Source organism: Balaenoptera borealis (assembly GCF_965194805.1).
Source record: "Balaenoptera borealis genome assembly, chromosome: 14".
NCBI classification, from domain to species: Eukaryota; Metazoa; Chordata; class Mammalia; order Artiodactyla; family Balaenopteridae; genus Balaenoptera; species Balaenoptera borealis.
The window spans coordinates 53,219,508-53,244,803 of NC_138875.1; the positions used below are offsets into that span (position 1 = coordinate 53,219,508).

At 43.9% G+C, this 25,296-nt stretch overlaps 1 protein-coding gene across 19 annotated transcripts in view; it reads right to left on the bottom strand.

Annotated features, from left to right (window-relative positions):
- GREB1L (GREB1 like retinoic acid receptor coactivator) overlaps positions 1-25,296 on the bottom strand; it is a 267,107-nt gene that overhangs the window by 16,795 nt on the left and 225,016 nt on the right. For all 19 annotated transcript variants that reach the window (XR_014233993.1, XR_014233994.1, XM_082353478.1 and 16 more), the window contains 9 exons: positions 23,506-23,686; positions 21,486-21,678; positions 14,653-14,786; positions 11,171-11,510; positions 7,047-7,162; positions 6,124-6,368; positions 3,259-3,830; positions 2,962-3,064; positions 166-321 (listed from right to left, as the gene is read on the bottom strand). Coding sequence is in view for 17 of the 19 variants with exons in the window: in XM_082353478.1 (XP_082209604.1) it covers positions 166-321; positions 2,962-3,064; positions 3,259-3,830; positions 6,124-6,368; positions 7,047-7,162; positions 11,171-11,510; positions 14,653-14,786; positions 21,486-21,678; positions 23,506-23,686 (2,040 nt within the window). In the remaining 2 variants the exon portion in view is untranslated. The remainder of the gene's footprint in view (positions 1-165; positions 322-2,961; positions 3,065-3,258; positions 3,831-6,123; positions 6,369-7,046; positions 7,163-11,170; positions 11,511-14,652; positions 14,787-21,485; positions 21,679-23,505; positions 23,687-25,296) is intronic.

A 25,296-nucleotide genomic window follows, 5' to 3' on the forward strand; every position in this document is an offset into this window, starting at 1 on the left:
ACTTATGCCCTGAGAGGCAGCTATGAAAATGAAAAGGTGACATGTGTGTAAAACGAGAGAAAAGCAGAGGAGAATGAATGAAGCCGCTCTCAAAGATTAAAGCGCCCCAGGCCTCTTGCCCTCATTTAGGTGAACGCTTGACCTTTAGGCTCTACTTGCACTGACCTTGTTTGACCCCTGCCAGCTTCTCAGTGTATACCAGGCTCATCAAACTGTACTTGGGGTCATGCACACTGACGTCAAAGGGCATTTTACTGAAGCTCTCGATGTCAGGCCAGGGTTCTCCCTCTGACTGGCTCACTTCACTGCTTTCGCTGTGATCTAGGCCAAGAAGAAAGAAAGTGCACAGAGCAGGCAGACCAGACCGACTGGCCTCCCTCCCTCCCTCTCTCTCAAGTGTCAGGGATGGAAAGTTGTATGTATGTATGTTGTCCGCCCAGGTGGGTGGACAAAGGCCTTTCCGAAAAATGAGCTCCCGTGTCCAGGGTAGAGGGAAGCAGACTGTCCCTTCAGACCCCCGCCGGGAGAGACGCTTGTCCTCACTGGTCCCCATCATTAGCCTCTGCACACCCAGTCCACAAACTTCCACATCTAGGAGATCAACTGGTCTCCCTCCCCAGCCCCCCAAATTGCCTTAAAATCTCATTTAATTTTGGATGATCTGAATTCTGTCTTAGAGTTTTAGTTGTAGGGTTTTAAGACGTTGATGCTGAAGAGATTTCAGGGACGCACCGAGCAAGATTCAGTGTCTGCTGCTTATTAGGAATCACCCGGAGCTTGTAAAATCCCTGTGCCCAGGCCACACTGCCCAGAACCTTCTTCATCAACTCAGGCACCTATCGTGGTGTTTAAAGCTCCTTAAGTGGTTCCGACATGCAGTCCAGGTTGACAGCCTGGGACCCTGGGTTTGAATCCAGGCCCCACCACTTGTGACTTCACACCTGCAGGCACCTTCACCTCTCAGGGTCCCCTGATTGTTGTAGATTCCAGATGGCATATTGAAAGTGCTAAGACAGTGGCAGGCACATGGTGGGTGTCCAATAGACGATATTTGTTATTAATACTAAAAACTATAAGATCAAGCTGAAGACAACGTTCAAAGGAAGAAACGAAGAAAAAAATTCCAACAACAAAAAAGGCCTAAAGACTAGAATTACAGCTATTACCTTTTAAACACAATACTGCTTATTTTTATATCGCTGAGCATTTTATTTAAAAGTTATTTTTTTAGGGGCTTCCCTGGTGGCACAGTGGTTAAGAATCCGCCTGTCAATGCAGGGGACACGGGTTCGAGCCCTGGTCCAGGAAGATCCCACATGCCGTGGAGCAACTAAGCCCGGGCGCCACAACTACTGAGCTCGAGTGCCACAACTACTGAGCCTGAGCGCCACAACTACTGAAGCCTGTGCACCTAGAGCCCGTGTTCCACAACAAGAGAAGCCACCGCAATGAGAAGCCCGCGTACCGCAACAAAGACCCAATGCGGCCAAAAATAAACTTATTAAAAAGTTATTTTTTTAAAGTTTTATTTTAAAAGTATGCATTTTATTTAAAAGTTAAAGCTTATTCTAGTTTTAAAAAAGGCATCCCTGTGCCTCTCCAGAGCACCACTGCATTCACCTGCACTAAAATGAGGGTGAAGGAATAAAGCCAAACTAACAGTGCTTCTCGTTACAAAGGCCAGGTTTGACTCTCACAGCTGTAGGCCCTGTAGCAGGATCTGAGGCGAAAAGTAAAGGCAACACTCTCCTGCAGTGCCAAGGAGCCTGGGGGAGAGTCAGCGGATGACGGCCCTTCACTCCTCGTCTGCTTGGCTCTGCCCTTGCCCCTGGGGCCCAGTCTGCTCCATGCAGCCCAGGGTGTTTCAGTCCCCTCTGTGGTGGGCCTGGGGGTCTGGTACAGCTCAGCTGGGGACACAAACAAGGAGATGTGGATAGGAAGATGGAATTGTGTGTGTCTGTGTCTGGAATCATGGATGTGAACTGGTGAGGATGGAAATAGAGCCAAAAGCCTTAGTAAAATGATTAAATATGGCTGATTTTACCTAGTCTTGTTCTGAACTAAACTAGTCCCTTGGGCTGGTCACAGAACAGATCCAACTATTCAGGAAAAGCAAGTGAGGGGAGGTCTCCAAGGGCTAATCTGATGGAAGATGACAAGGCCTTTCCCTTTTCTGGACTCATCTCTGAGGGGCCTGGGAAGAACTACCGCTTCTCTCTCCTGCCCCTGCCCCTCCCTGTTCCTTCCAGCACACGGTCATTCTGTTCTGAGATGTGAAGCCATAGTTTGAAGCCACACTCCCCCGGCTGCAGAGCTAATGCTGGCTGACCCCTGCTCATGCCCCCTTTCTGGCCTTGCTGGACGGGCTGCAGAGCGGAACTGCCTCCTTCACCGGTGACAGCCGGGGCGGAAGGGCCAAGAAGCCGGGCAGGAGGCACAGGCTAGTCTGTCAAGCACCAGCCCCTGCATCTTACTGCCAGTGCCAAGGGGTTGTTTACGGCACCAGGGTTCTGTTCTGCTCCTGGAAGTTTTCCTTTCGTCGTAGTAACCCACACACCTTCCCTCGGAGCCAGCAGGCAAAACAACGTCTACTCTGACGAACCAACAAAGGCCTGGTTATCCAGAGTGTAAAACATGCCCTGGACCCTTAAGCAGTAGACCACCGCACTCGAACTTTAAACCTGGACAGTTTGACCATCTGAACAGTGAACCCACCTGACAGGGCTTTATGAGATACCTCTTTGCCCAGCGTCGCACAGGACAGAGGGGATGGGGGTCGAAAGAGAAGACCCACCCCGACCTCAGGGAGCTCAACGCGGCCACAGCTTGCCTACAACTCTTTGCTGGCTCCTGACCTTTAACCTCTCGAGAACCCTGCCCCTGAGTGGATGTACACACCCAGGAGGACGCGGGAAGCTCCGGCTGTGGTGTTAATACCCACGCGGCCGGCTCGGAACTCACCGGTGTTGATCTCTGCCTCGTCGTACACGTCCACCTCCAGGAGCCTGATGAGCATGCGGAAGAGGATCCTCAGGAACTGCAAGTAGGAGCCAGTCTTCCCCACCTGGTGGAGAGAGGTTTAGGCAGGAGAGGGGCGGAAAGGAGAAAAGAGATTTCACACGTGGGCTCTTCCGCGTCTCCCTGCCGGAGTGGGGGGCCTCCGTGCCCCGACCACCGGACCCCAACGAGAGACCCCCTTCTCCCCCGCGCCCTTCCTCCGGAGGCCCCAGTCCCCCGCCCCCCGGCACCCTTCCCTACCTGCGGGGGCCCGGTCAGCAGCAGGCGGCGGGGATGGCAGGGCCGCGCGCCCGAGGCGGGGTCGGGCTGGTTGCCGTGGTCGGCGTGGTGCGGCCGCGCCGCGGTCCAGCGGCGGTAGTAGAGGGACTGCTCCTCGGCGCTCGCGTGCCCGGGCAGCAGCGGCCGCAGGGGGCTGGCCCAGGCCACGTCGGGGTGCGGCAGCAGGGCCGCGGACGCCGGCAGCTTGCCGCCCCGCCGCGAGCCCAGGAGGCTGTAGGCCGCCTTGGACAGGATCACGACCGGGGGCAGCGCGGCGTGCGCGCCCCGGCAGCCCGGCCCCGGCTGTCCCGGCCACCGCGGCGCCCCGGGCCCCGACGAGGACGACGACGGCTTGGAGGTGGTGCTGCTCGCCATCTGGGGGCCCAGGGAGTCACACTCCTGCTTCAGGGTCTCTCCGGCTCCCGCCAGGCCCGCCGAGACCCCTTCGTCCAGCCCCACGCTGTTGGCCGGGCTCCGGAAGCTGGGGGTCAGGGGCTGCTTCTGGGACTTGTCGGCGGTGCTGGACGAGCTCACCCCGTTCTCCATGATGGAGCCTGAAAGAGGACGGAAAACAGCCCGCCGCAGGCCCGCTCTGTCACCGCCGCCCCTGCCAGGGGGGACCGGCCTGGAGGCTGGGGGGCCAGGCGGTGCGCGGACTACAGAGCGTCCTGCCCCCGCCTCCCCTCCCCCTGATCCTGCGTGGGGTCGGGCAGTGGAGATGCCATAGGAAATCGGTACTCCCCCCCACCCCGCCCCCGGCTTCCTCCGGGCGGCCTTCCTCTGGGGCCCATGTCTGCGCCCCCCCCACCCCCCCGGCGTCTTCAGGCCGCATGGTGGTCCGGGCGCCCTGGGGTCGACCACGCCACCTCCTGCTCCTTGGCTACATCCTGCCCGCGTATTAAACTCTCCTCAGGTTACCTCGTTTGGATAAGCCTTCTGATTGATTCCAGGACCCTGACCGACACAGGCTCACATCCAAGTCCTGCCCCAGTGCCACTCGCCTCCTTCTTGGGGTCCAAGGGCCCCACGCTTCTGGCTCTGGATACCTCCCCAGCGTGCAGACCCTTCCACGGACGCCCAGACCAGCGTGGGAAGTGGCTCCGTGGGAAGGGAGAGTTTCATCTCCTCCCAGCTAGATGCTGCTCTTGCTCAGAGATCCCTGCACCTGCGGCCAATTCACTTCAAACATGTTTTCCCCTCTAATCCATCAGCCCCTCTTTGGCTTGAGGACAAACCAGAAGCTCATTACATTCAAAATTGCAGGCCGTCTCTGGCTCAGACCGGTGCTTCCCAGGCCTGGGGGTCATATCCCAACCTTGGGAGATCCTAGATGAACAGCCAGTAACCAGAGGCTCATGACACCATCACTCCACTGCTCATCTGACTTTTGTGTGAGGGCTTTCCTCTCCCTTCATCGGCCCTGGAGTCCACGGGCCTGCACACCTCGGGCAGTGAGCCCCCCTGACGACACTCAGAGTCACCCCGAGGCCGGTGGGGTGTGTGTGTGATGTGTGTGTGTGTGCAGCACGTGCATCCTGAAAGCGGGGGAAACTCTAAAAACAGCAGAAGGCAAATCATTACCTTTGTGTGAGTTAATCAGAACAAGGCCCGAATAGTGAGGCTTGTGGGGCTGATTAAAGAGCCACAGGAAGGAAGTCCAACTCTCATCACCATCCCCACCCCTACCTTCCTTGCCTCTCAGTCACTGACGCTGGTATCCAAAAGCTTCTAGATGTGATAGTCCCCCTCCCCTCTATTACCCTTTACACTCCTCCCAACCTCTCCCCTTTATTCTGACCTGGTCGCAGAGGCAGAACTGGGGAGCCTGTAGTGATGGGGTGGGGGAGGTACAGCCCTGACCCCTGACTGAGGGGAGCAGCTGGGCAGACCCCAAAGGACAGTCCCATGCTCTTCCAGGCTGAGGGGCACCACAGAAAGTCAGAAAACCCCACAGATACCTGCCTTTCAGTTCTCATGGGGAGCCCATCTGACAGCAGCTGACAGAGTGAATAGAAAGACTGGTGCTGCTTTTGGCCATGAAATTGTGTGTGTGTTTGCATGTGTGTGTCATGGAGATGAGAGAAGGGAAGCACGAGGGAGAAGGAACACAAATGGTGGTTCCCTCTGTTGTGGAGTTTTCATTTTTTATCTCTTCTCTATACTTCATTACGTTCTCCAAGTTTTCTATATAAAGCTTTATTATAACTTTCACAGTCAGAAAAAAATGGAAATAGTGCTGTATTTGCTTAATAGTATTTATCAGAAGAAAACTGATGCCAAGCACTGCCATCAACCACACAGTAACACAATAAGAGAGTGGCTGGCAGGCTGCAGACTGGATCATCCCAGTCAACCCACGGTCCCAGAGTAGCCTTCAGTATACAAACACTTGCCATTAAGTACTTAGAAAAGCCACTCATTCATTCATCCATTCATTCAAACACTTTGTGCCAGATACTAGGCCAATTAGCAAAAACTTACAGCTTCAGGATCTGGAAGGAAAAGAAGGCCTTTGTGCAAATATCAGATGCATAATATCTATGAGATGATTAGGGTGAGAGAGACTAGGGAAAATGGTGGCAGCTGGGGTCGATGAAATTTATTTTTTGTATTATTCAGCTTATTAGCAAGCTCTTCATTAAATGCTTCCCCAGGAACGTATCTTGTGGCTGCACAAGAGTCATGTTTTCCAAGTATCTCTTCCGGAGAACCAAGGTCTGGACAGGACGCCTGAGTCACCCAAGGCTCTGAAAGCCTTGATGGGAGGCAGCAGAAGCCTCTGCCTTCCATACTCCTACCCCCCCTCCTCACTCCTGCCTCTGATCCCTTGAAAGAGAAAGTCCTGACCTGAGGTTCCAGTGACGGCACTGCTGTTGCTCTGGGGCCTCTCCAGGTCGATCAGCAGCTCCTCGGCATCGTTCTCGCTGACGGCGGCTCTCTCCTGCTCCTTGCCACTAAGGTCCAGGGCAGCAGTGGGCCCCCGGATGACCTCTTTTGAGACGTAGCAGCACGCCAGACCCACCTCCTGCTCCAAGGCCGTGCGAGTTAAATAGCTTGAATCAATTAACCGGAGGTCACAGTACTTCAGAGACCTGCACGAAAGTAATGATATCTTTGGCGAGTCTGTCTTTGGTGAGGCACGCCATGTTTATGTGTGTCTGGGTGTCTGGGTGCGGCGCAGCAGTCAAAATCGTGAGCTTCGGTGCCAGGTAATGCCTGATGTGAACCTCAGCTCTGCCACCTCCTAGCTTAGGACCTCGGGCTAGTCACTTCATTTTCTCCACATACAAAATAGAGTAACAGTGTCCAGCTGACCCCGTTACTGAAAGGAATGAATGGCATGACAAGGGTAAGGCATTTAGGACAATGCCTGACACACGGTAAGCATTCAGTGAGTGCTATGATTATTGGTGCTGTTGCCTTCCAACCTACAGGCCCTGGATCCTTGAGGGAACAGCAGACTAACAGAGACACTTCATCCCCAAAACTCCTCATTGGGGGCAGTGCTTTTCCTCCCTGCCCCTCTGGCTGCCCTGCTTCGATGCATAAACACTTCTCATCTGTGGCTATCTCCCATTCCCCAGATTGCTAGGCTATCTCTGGAAAGTCAAAAGAAAGACTCAAGAAAGGCTAAATTTCTTACATCCTCGAATAAAACAATTCTCTTCTCACTTGCCAACTGAATGAAATGGGTGAGCATCAGCCAAGTTTTAACCAACAGCTCAGGTGGGCAGCTAATGGAAAATAAAAACTAATGATTCACACTGTACCTGGGAAAGGTTTCTCCAAGGGGATCTTTGCCAGTTAATATCACAATACAAGGCAGACCTTCTAGATCTTGGTACGTCCGAGGGGTCCACTCTTCTGCTTCATTTCCTCTCCAAGTCTGTAGAAAGGGACCCATACAATAAAATTAAAACCCTTCATTTAAGTTCCCACCTTCTTAAAGGTTTCTACAGCCAGACTTTATACACATCTGTGGTTCCAAATGACTTCCAATAAGTGTGTTTGTGTGCGTACATATATTTTAATTACTACTAAAAAACATACACAAAGCACTCTAGAAGAATGTAGCCTTTCGTTTTATCTCAGTAGGATAAAACAGGAGATCTTGGTTTATATCACACATTAGCCACACAGGTCAAAGAAACATACAATATGAAATACTCCACCAATGGTGCAAACCTTACAGAAATCCTAGTTAAACTAGTTGACTCAAGGCTCTTAAGTACACTTCCTTCATATAATGGACAGACACTTCGGACTGATTGACTGAAAAAGACCATTTCAGTTTTAAATGACTAATAAAAGAATCTCAACAAAACTCATATGTAATCAACTTCTCATATATATTAACCCATATATACATATACACACACGAATATCTTTAATAAATGGAACATCAATCTTGAAAACATGAATATATCAAGAGGAAGAAAATCCCAACTTGAAAGATGTTCAAAAGTGAAAAGATCTTATAGATTTTTCTGTCTGTTTTAGAGCAGAGAGAAAATAAACCATCTCTTAAGTAGATAAGGTGGTTTCTACTACTTTTTATGAAGTGTGTAGATCTGTGCTTTATATCGGCTTTCTAGAAGGAGTTATTATAAGAAATGAACTGGCATTTCAGATAATGCTTTTGGGAACAAGGACTAAGAAGTGAGGTATTAAGTAATGCATACAATTTTATTTTAAAATAGACTGGTATTTTCTTTGCTAAAATCAGAATGGGATAAAAAAGAAATATATCAGGCAAGATATGATATGATATAACAGAGTTTGGTTACTGATTTGTTGATGTCTAGGAAAACCAGTCTTTGGAATTAAATATACCCACAATTACTTCAAGTAAAATGCGTATAACTTGTAAAATTGGAAGAACCAACCTGAATCTTGTTGCCCAATCTTTTATCATATGTTTGCATGCCAAAGAGAACTCAGTGGATCTACGTAACTGTTTACAAGTTTGAGAGACTTTCTATGTCTTAGAAAATTAATCTGTCAAAATATTTTTTAAGATATTAGAAGAAAGTTTCTCCCCCCCAAATTCAGTTTTCCATATATTTTCATGTCAAAGGGAACCAGAACATTACCTAATTCAAAGCAAATAATTCTGCAAATAGGAATCGTTTTACTCATAAGCCTTCACATTGGATTTATGATATCCCTGACACTGGGGTCTCCTCGAATATATTTCATCGTTCTAGCGAGAATGAGGTTGGGTTATAATGATGGGATAACAGATATTATGTTTTATAAGAAGATTTATTTTCAAAAGATGATTAAACAAATTCCACTTTTACTCTTGACCAATCAGAACTAGCTAAACCCCGTATAAAATGCTTTTCTGTCACATTGTGACTTCTGATGATTGATGGCTGCCATTCTTCTATGGATCTGTCATGCCCTCAGGATGATTTTCCTGCAGAGGCAGTAAAGACAGCACAGAAGACTAGGCTAGCACTGACTTCAGGCATAATATGGGGTTCAAGGCCAAGGAAATCTAATGAAAGCTTCAGAGGCCTTCTGGATGAACTGATTTATTTAGATATAAACCTTGTATCCTTCCAAAGTACTTGTTATCACTTATAAGTTAACCATGATTTCTAAAGGATAATTAGAGGTAAGCACAAAAATAAGACCATCTAATGGAAAAAGAGGCATTGGATTTTACCCAACGTTAGAGATAAAAGGCACACTGGTGCTATCTTGTCAGTGGTAAAGTTGGTGATTTAGAAATAAACAGGTGAAAAAGAAAAAAAGAGTGAATGAGAGTCAAAGAATGTTACAATGGTTAATTAATCTAACAAATTTTTACATGTGCCTCTTTTGTGCCTGAAACTTCATTGGGTGCTATTCATATTGAGAGGAAAAGTCCTCATGGAAATTTCAGGCTATGGGGGTAGAAATACAAGCCAATAAACAAACAAAATATTTTAAAAAGAAACAGGTGAAACAGAGACCACCTGGCAAGTGGTCATCTTCCTTAGGATGTGAACATTCCAAAGGGATTTCAAACTTTCACTTGCACACAAATAGAGAATATAAAAAGGATGGATTGATGTGATCGAGAGGTTTTGAGCATATGGACATCTCTTTTGTGTGGCTGGTGCCTGGCAGCGACTCATGAGAATTGAGATATAACTGCTTTGAGAAGTAATTACTTGAGACCCCCTTCGTGTATGGCGCACACTCCCAGCAGCCCTTTGGAAGCCCTGCAGGTGATTCTGATGTGCTAGCAGCCAGGCTAGGAAGCTCAGGTCTTGACTGCAGTTTTCAAACAATGGCCCAGAGGGGCATATTATTTAGGACTGCTGATTTATACTGACTTAGTGATTGGCATTCCTGAAGGGTCCGAATAAATGACCTAAGACTCTGTAAGTAGCTGCACTTGGTCAGGGTGAATGGAGACCCAGAGAAGTCCCTGAAGCCTCACATCCGTTTAGACCACCTCCCTGCAGTAGGTGTGTGAGAGACTTCACAGAGCAGTGCTGATTATCTGCTTTTCCAGATTCCTCATCATTAGCATTATTCAGATAGGTCTCACAACCTATGCCTCTATGAATTATACTGCAAGAAGAATTTCAGGACTCTCATTTGTTAGTTATCCCAGGAATTCTGCTGTAATGTGGTCTATGACTCTAAATTAATATTGTGAGCATTATATCTATATATCCATATGCGAAATGTAAATGTTACAACTTCCACTAAATAGAGGAGCTTCTATTTTTAGACAGATTTATTTGTTCCAGCTACGTATCAAGCTAATACAAGACATTTTGTTTGCATTTTGGATTATTCAAGATAGGTAATAGAATACAATACAAAGGCTTACATTTGCAAAATGCTTTATGAACACTAAATAATAATCCTCAAATTAGAGCTCTTAGAGATCATGCAGTCCAACACTCATTTTGCAGATGGTAAACTGCAGCCCAAGGTGGGAATGCAAATCCCCTAAGACTACGTGCTTTCTTTTCATACAATTTGTGTCAAACTAGGTTTTTCTTCACCCAGTTCAGCTCAGTGTTTAGTGTGCAAGGTGCAGAAACCATGTCGGTCTACCCCAGACACAGTACCTAGCTTAGTACCATATCTGTGTGTACGCAGGATTTTATGAAATGCTGTCAAATGTCTGGGACACACTGGATTATAAAAGCCCCCAGAAAAGTCTGAGCAGGGCATGAGGTAGAGATTTAGGTTAGTTGATTAAGACATTCTCCCCCGCCCGCCACACCTGACAGGAGGGATTCAGGAAAAGCAGTGCGTCCCTGGCCGTGCAGAGGGGCGGGTGAGGTGGAGGATGGGTGGCGCTTAGCCATGCACAAATCCCTCTGCAGGGGGCTCGGCTGAATCCCAGCCCAGCCCACGCCTTGGGGCCAAAGCAAATACAAAGAAACAGCAAATTGCTGGGGAATCCACATGCACGAGGGTGGGGAGTAGTTCTCTATGAGCACTGAAGATGAAACAGGATACTTTACCCACTCTGAGCAGACAGATAGGCTACACGGACAGAAAAGAGTCAGTGAACGGATGATACTTAAAGGCGTGCCCCACGGAGGTCCGAGAGAACAACTTACCTTTTTTTCTGAGAAAACAGATGGCCGTGGGCTAGATGCATCTCGAACAAGGTCAATAAACATGGGGTGAAATTGGGTCATCGCATTTTTGCACCTGCAGTTGGAGAGCATGGAAGACCAACTGCATGCATGTGCTAAAAGAGGGGCCGGACAGAATCTTATTAAACTAGGAAAGTGGACACGTCCCTTAGTTTAGCCTTAACATGGTCACGAAGATCACAGTGACACATGTGCAAAACTCTATCAAACTCAGGCCTCTGAGCCACCTACACGGGAGTTCTAGAAAACAGAACAAACGTCTGTCCATTGCTAACCTTTAATCGCGCCACAAAGTGGGCTGCAACACTGAGGTCAGAGGCGGGGTTCCCGAGGATGATCTCGAAGCGGTACTGCAGCCCCAGCTTGTCGCGCACCTCCTGCAGCCGCTCCTTGGCCAGCATCGCCAGCTGCACGGAGGGCACCCTGAGAATGAGCATGTGTCCCCTCCCACTTTTGTTTTTTCCTGGGCAGCTGAGGAGGTCATCCACGATGCTGAGTGTTTCCGGCGTGCTGTGGTCTCGGAGGGACGCCATGGTGGTGAGAGCCATCAGAGCCTCCGAGTACTGCTGGATGAGGAGGTAGCAGCGGACGACCATGCTGTGCAGCCTGGGGTACCTTCAACAGAACACAGGCAGCTAGCATCTGGGCGTGGGGCCCACTGGGACAGCGAGGTCTGTGCTGTAGGAATGCAGACCAAGCATGGCGGGAAGGGGTTCGTGACACGAGTGGGGCTTGAGCTTTAGAATGACCTTGAAGCCCACATCACTAGAAGGAAAAGGTGAGCTCACAAAACCTGCTGGGATAGGTACAGCAAGTTCACGAGGTTTAGGGACAGTCTAGTGACCCGAGCTTCTCCCAGTGCGATCTCTGGACCAGCAGCATCACCCAACAGCAGCCCCACCTGGGAGCTTGTTAGAACCGCCAAATCCTCCCACCACACGTGTACTGAATCAGAATCAGGCTGGACAAGGTCCCCAGGTGATTTGTATTACACTGCATTTTTTTGGGGGGGGGTATAGTTTTTTAGTGTTGTGTTAGTTTCCACTGTGCGGCGAAGTAGAGTTCCCTGTGCTATACAGCAGGTTCTTATTAGTTACCTATTTTATACAATCACATTGCACTTTGAGAAGCACTGGTCTGTTCATATTTTCAACAGAGCCATAATAGATCCCTAGATCCTAACCTCTTGCTGGTGGCTTGGGGTTAGAATGCTTGTTAGCTTATTTCTCTCATACTTAAGATTACAGTTAAGGAAACTGAGACACTAATGTAATGTCTGTGAAGTATCAGGAGTAAAAAGAGTAATTATTATTGCTAATTTGAGGTCAGCTCCTTTGTAGCAATAACAATATCTTCCCATAAAGATGGAGAAAACTTGGAGCTGGCTGGAGAAATAGCACCCCCTAGTGGTGTGGCCTCCTATCCACCTGAGCCCCTGCTCGGTGAAGGGTGCCCAGCAAACAGCAGGGGTGTCCTTGACTCACCTCAACATTCCCCTCCCTCCATCCTTCACTGGACTGCCAAATTGGCAGTTTTTACGATTACAGAGCAGGCAGAAAATAAATCTCTCATTAATGTGCTATTCCTCAGAAAGCCAGGCCTGCTGACAGAATGAATACAAATGGACAAAGAGGACCCACTTGCAGGCATGAAGAGGTGCTTGCAGGTGTCAAGAAAGTAGGCATGGGCAAAGCAAGGCCCTGGACCCGAGCTTGGCCAAGCGTCTCGTGGAGGCTGCAAAACAATGGCGAGTCTGAACCTTCCTTCTGGATGCCAGCTGGTAGCACATGCAGCCGCCTAGCAGCTGGGTAGGCCAGTGGGGGATTTCACCTTTGCTCCACTTTATAATTCTATTTAAAGTGAAACAGTCATCACCAGCCTTACACAGAAAAGCCCAGGGTCAAATACCAGTTAGGGTCATCAAATGACTAGTGTGGTTCTGAAGTACTTAGAGCTGGAAAGGACCACAGATTCCCTGGGTTATGACCTCTCTACCTTCTCACAGAAGGAGGCTGAGTTAAAGGTTGGGAGAAATTCAGCTCTTTCCCAAGATCATCCGACTGATCAGAGACAGAGTGTGGATTTTATTCAGGTCTCTGACAATGTTTTCTTACGTGGTAAGAATTTAGTAGATTGGGGAAAAGTAAAGAAATCCTTCAGTTCAATCAGTCCTGGGCCAATCCCTTCAAGTGTTCAATAAATCATAGCTATTATTAGCCTGGGGTGGGGGTGACTTGGCTAGAGTAAGTGGGCACAGATGATCCAAGTTTAAGGCTTAATGTTTTTTGCTCGGCCATGTAGGAAAGCCAGAGTTAGTTCAAAGAGTAACTTTGACATACAGGCATTTAAATTTCACACTGAAAGAGCTATGAATTTAGAAGTGAATAGCTTCCCTAGCTTGTTTTGTTTGTATTAAACTGTAACTGTAGTTTTGTAAGTATTACAGAAGTTGTATAGGAGTTGATGGGATCATCCATTAAAATACAAGTTATAAAACTTCGAGTGATGTTACTGGAAGAAAAGATAGGTTCCAAGAGGGCAGATGGAACAGGAGGGTGGGAAACACTTAAAGGGGAGACTCATGGGATGATTCTGGAAATCTAAGATCACATGTGCTGTGAAAGGATTAACATCTCACTGTCAGTTAAGTCTTCTCAAATCCAACAGCTGCAAAAATAAAAAATCCTACTCCAAGCCTGCTCCTTTTCCTGACACTGCGTTATAACTTGCTGGGTAGGATGTATCCCCCTGTCCTCATCTTTATTTCTCTTTCTTTTTCTTAGCAAAGTTATAGGGCAGCTTGTTAAATAGATGGTTTGTGATCAATTAGAGCCAGTTTTAAGAACTAGAGCTACTAAAAATTAGAATGTGCCTCATCAAATAGTGCCCAACTGCCCCCATCACTGGATGATCAAACAGAATACTGTAGTGGAGGGCAGGGAGGGACCTCTAGTAGGCTAAATTCTTTTTTTTTTTTTTTGGCCACGCCTCACGGCTTGCAGGATCTTAGTTCCCTGACCAGGGATTGAACCCAGGCCACAGCAGTGAAAGCTCCAAATCCTAACCACTGGACTGCCAGGGAATTCCCTATTACGTTAAATTCTAATGCCTCTGCCTATTTTTTGAGCCTATGATTCAAGATCAGGGAGGAAAAAAACCCAGAAAAACCCTTTGCTCTTCCAGAGTTTGACCTGGAATTGGGGAAGAAAAAGGAGACAGAGAGTCATGAATCTTAACCCCAAGGTCGGGGATGGAGGAGGGCCACTTAGAACTGAACTCACTTAAATGATCTGTTTGTTCTTTAATTTTCTTCAGTCTACACTCCAAATCTCTCAGAATAAAGTTTTGTTTTTACTGAGGGTACTTGCCTGTGGTGGACAGAGGAGAAAAGACAGGAAAATGTAAAAGTGTGGGGAAGGCCAGACCTCAGAGGAATGGTCTTTAATAAGCAAATCCTTCCGTGCCCAAGTCATCTCTGGGTGCAGCAATGAAGCCTGCCTGGGAGACAATTCAGAACACAGAAAGTGGTTCTACCTCCCACTCTGAGTCACTGGTTTCCTTTGTTGGTCTTGGATGATCATAGAAAACCCATCTGAGTAAAAGGTCATCTTAGGAAAGGCTATTTTTATTCTGCCTTCACATGTCATTTGCATAGCCTGGGCTCCACCAAAATTCCCTGTGACACTGACACAAAAGACGTTTGGCTATTTCAGACATGCAAGTACAGCTAAAGAAAAGGTTGAAAGTCCTTATTTACCTCTCCAAGAGTGTGTTCACCATCTTTTCAAAAGTCTCATCACATCTCAGAAGTGGGCTCGTGATTCCCCACTGAAGAGATTTACTGTACTCGTTCATGCCGAAGTACAGCTTCTCCTCGCAGCTCATGTCCTCCTGGTTCAAAACAGAGCAAAACCCAGTGACGGCAGGATACAATGTGTCTTATTTTCTGGGGGTTGGGGGAGGAGGGACCTGTAATAGGCTATTGCCTGGAAGGTTAAAAAATTTGTGAATAAGCAATTAGGACTAAGTCAAGCTAAAAAGCTTCTGCACAGCAAAGGAAACAAAATGAAAAGGCAACCTACTGAATGGGAGAAAATATTTGCAAATCATTTATCTGATAAAGGGCTAATATCCAAAATCTGTAAAGAGCTCATACAACTCAATAGCAACCCGCCCCCCCCAATCCAATTAAAAAATGGGCAGAGGATCTGAATAGACATTTTTCTAAAGAAGACCTACAGATGGCCAACAGGTACATGAAAATGTGCTCAGTAGCACTAATTATCAGGGAAATGCAGATCAAAACCCCAAGGGGCTATCACCTCACACCTGTTAGAATGGTTATCATCAAAAAGATAAGAGATGATGTGTCAGGTAGATGTGGAGAAAAGGGAACCCTTGTGCACTGTTGGTGGGAATGTAAATTGGTGCAGCCACTATGGAAAATAGTGTGGAGGTTCCTCAAGAAATTATATATTTGTATGTGTGTGTATGTATATATACATATATTTGGTGATGAATGTGTTAATTAACTAGATAGAAGGAATCCTCATCCTTTAAAAATGTATACATAAATCATCACAATGTATACTTTAAATATCTTTTACTTTTATCTGTCAGTTATACCTCAATAAAGCTGAACAAAAACTGTTTCCTTATATAACCTGATACCAACTCTACAATCATCTCTGAAGCACTAACTGAAATTTCCTTTCACTTCAAATGAACTTAGTATGTGATTACTGGTATGTTGATATGCTTTCTTAAGGCAGATTATAACTACATCGATGGTTTGTTTTCTCTATCTTTTGTTCAGATGTTTTTAGAGGAAGAGAATTTCTTAGGCTTGTACAGTCAGAAGGTCAGATTTTTTTCCTTCTCGAAGCAGCTCTGTAAATTGATACATATATATGAGTTCTATAGAACTCGTTGGAGATCAAAAAACTCAAAAATGCCTCTATTACAGAAAATTTAACTTTTCTGATGTTATTTAATGATGGTGATTCTCTTGCCCTTTTACAAACAAAATTCATTTTAAAGGTGAAATATATAGTTTTCTTCCTTCTAAAACAGAATACACAGTATTTAATCTATGCCCCTTCTTGATGATTCACTCATCCCTATGAAAATGAATAACTATTTTGGGATGTGACACAAAGATTTCCTCAGAGGAGCCTGACATGTGTGACAAACTGCTTGTCCTTAAACTAAGTAGCTCCAGAATAATCAATAAACTTTTTGAGTTCATGTATCTGGTGTTTTTTTTTTTAAATAGTTTTCCTTCCTCTGTTGTACACTACTTTTTCATAGTCATTTCTTCTTGCTGTCGTGTTGCCTGTGCATTTTATTCTCACTTTTATTTGTTATTTATTATGTACTGACATTTTTCTTTAAACACTCTCCAACTCATAAAGGTTACACAGCAGCTTAAAATGTATAAGATGAAATTAGGCAATTAGAGGAAGAAAAAGCAAAGGCAAGAGCAAGGAGACTGGGCCAGGGATGAAGTTAGTACTCTCAAAAATGCAACCCAGAAGTTTCTGCCGTTTTGTTAGAAGTGGAATACAAATTTGGTTCTGAGCTTTTAAGTAACCCATCCAAAGAAATGAGCAATTGTGTCATTTATAAGGTCCATAAGATAAAAATAAAATACTATAATTGGCAGCTTTTAATTTCTTGAGGCCCCCCCCAAAACAGTTTATCCTGCTTATTGGAACAGGGTCTTATTTGAGAGTTAATATGCTTCATGGGAGGGCTAGAGTGTGTTCTTATAAATATCAGAGCCTTAAAGCAAAGATGAAGCGACATCTATAGTTTACTTGTTTGTTTGTTTCTTTCTGGATTCTTGGCTGTGTTCTGAATAGCTGTGTCAAATAAGTCATTTCAGGATGAAAGAAGTCAGTCACCTGAGTTTCCCTCTTTATCTTTATTGGCACAGAGTAAGGGGAAAAGCTTTATCTTACATGTATATGGTTTTCACATTCCTTCTCATCCATGATCATGTTTCTTTGGGAAGATGTAAAATCCTACTCCAAGACTGCTGCTTTTCCTGACAGCATTATAACCTGCTGAATAGGAAGCCTCCACCTATTTTCATTTTTACTTCTCTTTCTCTTAGCAAAATGAGAGGGCAGCTTGTTAAATAGATGGCTTATTATCAACTGGAGGCAGTATGGTTTTAAGAACTAGAGCTACTAAAAATAAGAAGTGAATAGTTCCCCCATTCTGTTGTGTTTGCATTAAACTGTAAGTGCAGTCTTGTAAGTTTTGTAAGTAGAAGTTAATGGGACTATCTTTTAAAACATGAGTTATCAAACTCAGAATGATGTTCCTCTAAAGAAACACACATCCCCAAGTATCACAAATCATAAGTGATACAATTTATCGAATCCTTCTATCTTTGGGGATAATGTCCCTTCTCTTAAGAAAATTATCTCCCCTCTCAAAGTCCTGCCCTCTCAGTGACCCCCAGCTGCAGCCCTCCCTGTTCTTTCACTACGGTCTCTGCTTTTCCTCCAGCCAAATGCTCTGCTCTGTGGACACTGTTCCCTGGAAGGTCACCAAGGATTCCTGAGGCCAAACCCTCAGTCCTTGGTCTCACTGCCCTCTCAGCCATTCTCTTCATTACTTTCTTCCATGATTTTGTCTACACCAGCTGCTTCAGTGATTAGCATTTCTGAAAACTATTCCAAATCCTCATTGTAAAGCCCTAATCACAACTCCCACTTTGCATTTGCGACGATGGTGCACTCGTCCCAGTCTTCACTCAGCCCACATCCGTCTCATCTGCCCTCCAGAGGTCCACCTTCCTCTTGACTTCTCTTTTCCCAATAAAGGCATTGCCTCAAAGATATCTCTGACTCTTCCCTCTTCCCCAATAAATAAATCTTAGAAGATTTACCATTTCTTCCATCCTTTGTATTTCCAGGACCACTATTCTGATTTAGGTTCTTGTTCATTCTAACCTGAATTATCAGAAAAGCCAGATGACACATCTCCCCCTTTCCAATCACTTTGACTTGGCCTCTATAGTTGATAAATTGCCTTAAAATGCAGCCTCTTAGTAGCTACTAAAGCTGAACTCAGAACTCAGCAATTTCACTCCCAAATGTATACCCAACAAAAATGCATACATATGTCTACTAGAATGCTTAAAGAAGCACTATTTGAAATAAGTGAATAGGATGAATAAATGAATTGTGGTGAGTCACCCAGCGTAATCTATATACAGCAAAAAGGATGAATGTTTTATGACTCATGCAAAATATAGAAGAATCTCACAAACAATGTTGAGCACAAGAAGCCAGATATAAGAGAGTGCCTACTGCATGACTGCATTTATATAACGTTCAAAATGGGGCAAACCAAGACAGAAGAGTGCTCCCCTCTGGAGAGAGAGTGCCTGGCTTCTGGAGTGGCGCTAGTGTTCTAGTTCTTCATCTGGGTGCTGGTCCCATGGGTGTGTTCAGTTTGTGAAAATGCATCAAGCTGTACATTAACATTGTGAATATAAAAAATAAAAGAAATATGTATATTCTGCTATTTCTTTTTTTTCTTTTTGAATTTTATTTTAATTATTTTTTTATACAGCCGGTTCTTATTAGTTATCCATTTTACACGTATTAGTGTATACATGTCAATCCCAATCTCCCAATTCATCACCCACCCCCTCCCGGCCCCGCAACTTTCCCCTCTTGGTGTCCATACGTTTGTTCTCTCCATCTGTGTCTCAATGTTATTTCTAATAATACTATGCCTTTGCTAAAATATCGTTCATGCCTGTGTAATAAATGTAAGCTTTTCCAGCCTGGTCTCAAAGATTCCATATGTATATTTCCAGGTTTCTCTTCATCCCACTAAGTATTCTCTGAAAAATGCCTGATGCTTACTCCTCTGTGGTCGTGCCCGAGCTGTCTGCTGCCAGGAGTGGCTGCTCTCCTGTCTGTCTGCTCTGTCCTTCCTCTCCTCCAAAGCCCATCCCAAGTGCTCTGTCCTCTATGTCGCCATTCCTGATGCTCTCAAATGGGTGGGGCTTCTCCCTCCTTTCAACCCACAGAGCACTTTGGTTTTCTGCAATTGTCTTATTCTACTTTGTTTTTATTTCGTTACATTTTTTGTTTTGTTTTGACAAATCGTATATATTTAAGGCGTACAACTTGATTTTTTTCTTTTTTAAAAAAATTGAGATATAATTGACATAAAATTATATTAGTCTCAGGTATACAGCATAATGATTTGCTGTCTGCATATGTTGTGAAATGATCACCACAATAAGTTTAGTTAACATCCACCCGTCAGCACACATGGTTATAATTCTTGTTTTCTTATGGTGAGAAATTTTAAGATCTACTCCCTTAGCAACTTTCAAATATACCATAAAGTATTATTAACTATAGTCACCTTGCTGTACATTATTTCCCCAGGAATTATCTACTTTATAACTGGAAGTCTATACCTTTTGACCAGCTTCACTCATTTTGTCTACCCTCCAGCCCCCACCTTGGAAAACCACCAATCTGTTTTCTCTATCTATGTCTTATTCTACTTTGGAATAATAGTGGCTTTTATACGTACTTTGCTTTCTCCTTAAACCATCAGCTCTCTGTGTGTTCTTGGAAAGATCTAACACAAGCCCACAAGTGCTCACTAATATTTTTTGAGTCTACTTTCTTCGCTTTTCTCTATTATTCCTTCTTTAGGACATTGGCTTCAGGATAACTAAAGGAAGCTAATCACTAGAGCTTCGCCCCTAAATGTGTAAAGTTGTTGTAAATTAGATTCAATGTTTTTACCTTTTCTCCATGTTCCTCTCAATGTCACAGGGATGATTTTTTTAAAACCTTAATTATAATATAATAACTCCCCACCCCTCAATTATTTTGAATATGATCCTGGGTATCATATCTCTAATCCACAAATACTTCACTAGATATCTCTAAGATTGGAATCCTTTAAAAAATATAACCACAATACCATCATTATACTTAAAAAAATTAACCACAGTCATAGGAATGACTTTTAAGGAAAATTATTTTAAGCCTGTTTCTCTATTATTTCACATCAGGAGAAAACAAAGGGCAGAAGCTATGAGCCCATCTTCCTATCACTGGAGTGATCCCTTCCAGAAAAAGACTGAACCAACTGTTCAGGATAGGATAGTTCTCCTTTTTCCCCCCTACCAATATGTTCAACTTAACGTTTAGTTGGAGCCCTATCTGTTGGATTAAAAACAATGTTTCATTTTATCAGTTCTACTGGCTATCCCATTCCATGTCAGGACAACTACTGGGGTAGACCCTAGGCACACCATACGGTTTTGGTTCAGAGGCAAAGGAACTCTGGCAGCCTCTTATCTCACCCATAACTTGCCCACCCAATTCATGGACAGAGCTAGGGTGGAGAAGATACCAGCAAAGTGAAAGCTCAAAGCAACCCCCTTGTGACAGTCAACACACCGAGACAGTTCTCACAAGGGAGGGACTGGTGATGCCAACGTGAGTCAGGGACCTGAGCTTGCTTGACTGTAAGGGACACACCAATGCTCAAAGAGAAGGGCTCCAAGTCTTCTTACCTACTTCATAACAGAGTGAAATGCACTGGGTTGAAAAATAAACAGTTATTCTTATGTAAGACATTTCTGGCCTCTTTTACTTAAACATGTTTATTTAAAAATATCTCACAGTTCAGTATTTCTAAACAAAGGTTCTATTGCTTAATGGCTGATCTTGTTTTTTTAATAAAACTCATTTTTTTTATTTGCTAATATATTTAGCGTACAGTTTATAGGTCACAGAAAATATCTTTTAAGTATTAGGGACTGGACCTGGATGTGTACAATGCTGAGCTATTCTCAACGCATTAAATGATACTACTGAGTAATTTAGAGTGTTTTGTTTTGTTTTGTCTGTGGAGTCCTAACCACTGGACCACCAGGGAATTGCTGTTTAAAGTGTTTTTTTTTTTTTTTCCTTTTTGGCCACACTGCGCAGCATGTGGGATCTTAGTTCCCTGACCAGGGATCAAACCTGTGTGCCCTGCGGTGGAAGCATGGAGACTTAACCACTGGACTGCCAGGGAAGTCCCCTGAGTAATTTAGAGTAACAGTACCAGCATCTTCTGTTTCAACTAGAAGTCTGTGAGAATTGATTAAAAGGAAAAATCCAGTTGCTGGGAAGCATGAGAATAATTAACATATAGATATACATCTAGATCAGTAAGACTGAAACAAGAGGACAATAAAATTTCCAGGTTTTAGATTGAAATGAATCATTTAAAGGCACAAAGCTAATCCAGGCTATTGATGATGGTGTCAGATGACATCACATTTTAGGAGGACAAACTATACTGGATAGACAATTTTATATCTGCATGATAGCCCAGAAAAGAACCACCGAATCAAATTTATAGAGGACACTATTCACTAGTTTTTAGTGAATAATAATTGTAATTATATGGAACTTTTAGAAGAGAAAGCATTATGTTAGTTAGTTTTTTGAACTCTTTTGCCATGACCATATTTTATTACAAGATTCTGGTCCCCGGGGGAACTGAGAACATGACTGTGTATCAGAGGGTAGAACAGAGACTCACTGTGCTGTCCAGCTGTATCCAGTGAACCTCGTTGTTGGCGCTGATTCGGGACTGTTGGGTCTGCAGAGTGTATGGGCAGGAGGTGACCTGGAGCACCAGGAGGTTGAAAGCTTCCAGAACCTCTCTGCAGTTAATGACTCTGTCAGCCAATCCATGGCCAGGTTCACCATGTGACAAAGAGCCCGAAATGACACTGTAGAAATATTGAAAGTCACATTAAAACCTCCTAATTTAACTGATTAGATGCAGAATCAGAATATCAAAATGGAGGTAATGTTTTAGCTCTTATTTTTCTAGTTCCTATTAATTGGGGGCAGGAGCAGAAGCAACCAACATTGGATTTGGAAGGGCAAAGATGACCCACCTTCTTACCCCTTTCACACAGATTCCAGGGATTTTTTTTTTTTTTCCTTTATCAGTTTGTCGCTGATACACCTCAAAATGTAAACTCAGTTATCCAAGCCAAGGATATCCAACTCCGTAGCTGAGGTGGATCACTTCAGTTTGAAAGCCCACCTGAATGAGGGAGCTCTCCATCAAAATATGATGCTTATAACTCTGCAATGATCTGTACCCCCAAAGAGGCCCCAAAACTACAAGGAATCCCCTCTGTGTTAACACACTCTCCTTCCTCCCTTGAAGCTGCTAGACTGTGGGGAGGACTCCCCCGGCCTCCTCCCCACGACCAACATTTTCATATCTCTGAGTCATTTTCCGTTCCGTTCAATGTGGAGGTACCAGGTTTCCATGCAGCCTCAAAACTCCCCACTCCCAATCCCGCTCTCTCTCCCTCTCTCCCACCCCACCCCACCCCTCTCTCTCTCTCTCTCTCTCTCTCTATATATATATATATATATATATATATATTCAAAAAAGTAATCTCAAGGCCCATGAGAATTAAATACAGAGAGATCCAATGTGTAACCCTCAGAGCTATTACCCCAAACTTTCAAAGATGAGGAATACAAGGTCAGTGAGCTATTTCTGCTCATAGAACATGAACAGTAACGGAACAAGGTGTGGGCAAAATTTCTTTTCTTTATCTTTCCTTCCTCCCTCTCTCCCTTCCTTCCTTCCTTGCAAATCTAACAAGTTATACCAGATCATTTTTACACCTACATATGGCTCTGGACTTCAGATTATGGAGTACCAAACACATTCTGGCTTCTGAACAAGTGTTTTTGCAATTCTGACATTTCTGCCACAGATAAAAAAAATTCCAGATGCCTAACCTCAGTGTGTCCTGAGGAAAGAAAATCTATGAATGCTTGATGATGCCTGAAATTTCCCTCCCCCTACCTGGTGAGGACAAACCATGATATGTAATACTTGACAACTATTTGCCCTTTAAAAAAAAACAACAAAAAACAACTACTTGCTTTTTTCAATCCATAGGAACAAAGATACCCCCTACTAGATAAGTACTGTGATTTGATCTGACTCCGTCACACCACACAAACTGTTATTTCATTAATAAGCCCATAAAGAGATAGGATGGTCTCTTGTTTAAACAGGTAAATTGTGGAAGGTTTTGGATCTGCTCTCAGATCATTGAAGTGGCATCTCCACTGCTGCTAAAGGGAAGAGGGAAGAGAGAAAGGCAAGAAAGAGGAGAAATAGCAGGAAAGGAAGGAAGAGAGGACAAGGAAAAGGAGAAAATGAGAAGAACCACGAGGAGGAGAGGGGGTGGGCGGGAAAGCACATGGCCCTTCTGGGAGCTCACTCACCGCAACCCCCTTGTTGCCAACCTTTCGCTGAAGCAGCTGAGTCCCACAGTGCTCTTAAGACGGGATTTTAACAGGAATTTGTAAATTCGCCCACAGTATAGTTAAAATAAAATCAACATTAAAGCGGTAAGAAAAGTTGAGAAAGCAAGAAAAGGGTGGGAATAAGTTAACCATGAGAAGATGCCAACTGGTAGGGTCCATGGTCTTTCAAATCACCACCTTTTAAATTATTTAGTACATGACCATTACTGCTGTAGAAGAAATATTGTATTTGCTCACTCTGAAGCAATCACCTCGTTAGTTCCACATGGGAGTTGTCATGAACTAGCACAAACAGTGTGTACGGGTTCTGTTTCACCCTTCTCATAAAAACTTCAAACTTGGTTTGAATCTCATTGTCTAGACGAACAACATATTTCTCTGCTCTCTGATAGGCTGTCCCATTTTCCTCCAGACCCAAGTCTACAAGGACACCTGCCAAGAAGAAAAAAGAGTTTATCTTTTTTACACACATGTCTATGAGATTAAGTTCAGTGTACTGATATACTGGGTACTAACCATATATAGAGATTTACAGAGCAGATAGCTTTCCATTTCCATATTCCCCACAACAGTTTTGAGGAGGAAATATCAGGTTTCCTTTTCTTTAGCATGCCGCACCCACCTCCCATACTTCATACAAATGACAACAGGGACTGACCTGATACGTTAAGTAGAAGCTTGAATGTATGAGACCTCTAATTAAATTCTATTTATATGTGAAATATAAATTTATATTTATATGTGAATTTAATTATGTCTAATTAAATTCTATTTATCTGCTAACAGCTACTATAGGCCACTTGGAAAAAATGAAGCTTTGGACTACAGCTCTTGGCCAAATTGATATAATCGTGTAAATCTTCCTTACCCCAAACTTAGCGACAAAACACATATAAGAAAAAAGGAAAATAAAATCTGATGTCCAAAGATACATCGCTAGATCGTGAGCTTTTTTAGGTAGTATTTTACTCATTTTATATAGTGACAATGTTGCACAGTACCTAGAGTATGGGATGCCCTCAACAATTGTTGGATTATGTACCAAATTACTAGAATGAACTGAATTACTCAAGATAATTATATTCTCAAAACGTTAGAAACTGTAAAACTTGTACTGTATCGTTATCTCTGTCTATAGTAAAATTATTTCTACATACAAACATCTAAAATAGTTCTAGGCACATGAAGCTGTTGTTGGATAATTAAAACGCCAAATCCTCCTTTAAAATGAAGAGACAAAGTGATAATTATGTGAGGTGAATTATGTGAGATGAAGTGTGTGTTAACTAACCTTATTGTGGTGAACATTTCACAATACATACATGCATGAAAACATCACACTGTATACCTTAAACTTAGACAATATGTTAATTATAGCTCAATAAAGCTGGAAAAAAACACTGCCCCCAAACAAGAGTGTACAACACTCCCCTGCCCAAGACACTCAGCCCTCTGAGAGGAGAGCCTTGTGAGTCAAGCCCATGACCCTCCAAGCAGAAGGAACCAGAAGACTGATTAGGGTTAGATATGTCACATTTGGGGGTTAGATATGGTCCTCCAAGGATATCTATTTAACATCCAATATCAGCCACATCCACCAGTCCCAACTGTGTGGAAAAAAATTTAAATTAAAATAGATAAACAAGTTAAGTGAAGAGACTTTTATGAATTATGTTGACTTAGTTTTGTTTGTCTAGTTTTTCTTTTCATATAAAACCAGACTAATTAACAGCTATATGCAATTAGCATCTAGATGCTGTAATACTAATAGCTCTAAATGGTATAAAAGAAAATAGGAAAAATGTTTTACCATATGAAAAATTCATTATACCAGAAAAGGTAAACAGAAAGTTAATTTTGTTTTCAAACTTTTTTCATTAGGAGCCTTTATTCAGAGATTGTTTTCAATTTCCACCCACGTGTAGTCAAATGATGTTGTGAATATTTCCAAAAGCAATTAATCAAACATTTAATTTGGCAAGTAGTCTGATTTTTTGGAACATGGATTGCTTATAAAATTTATTCAACATTCGATAGAGATT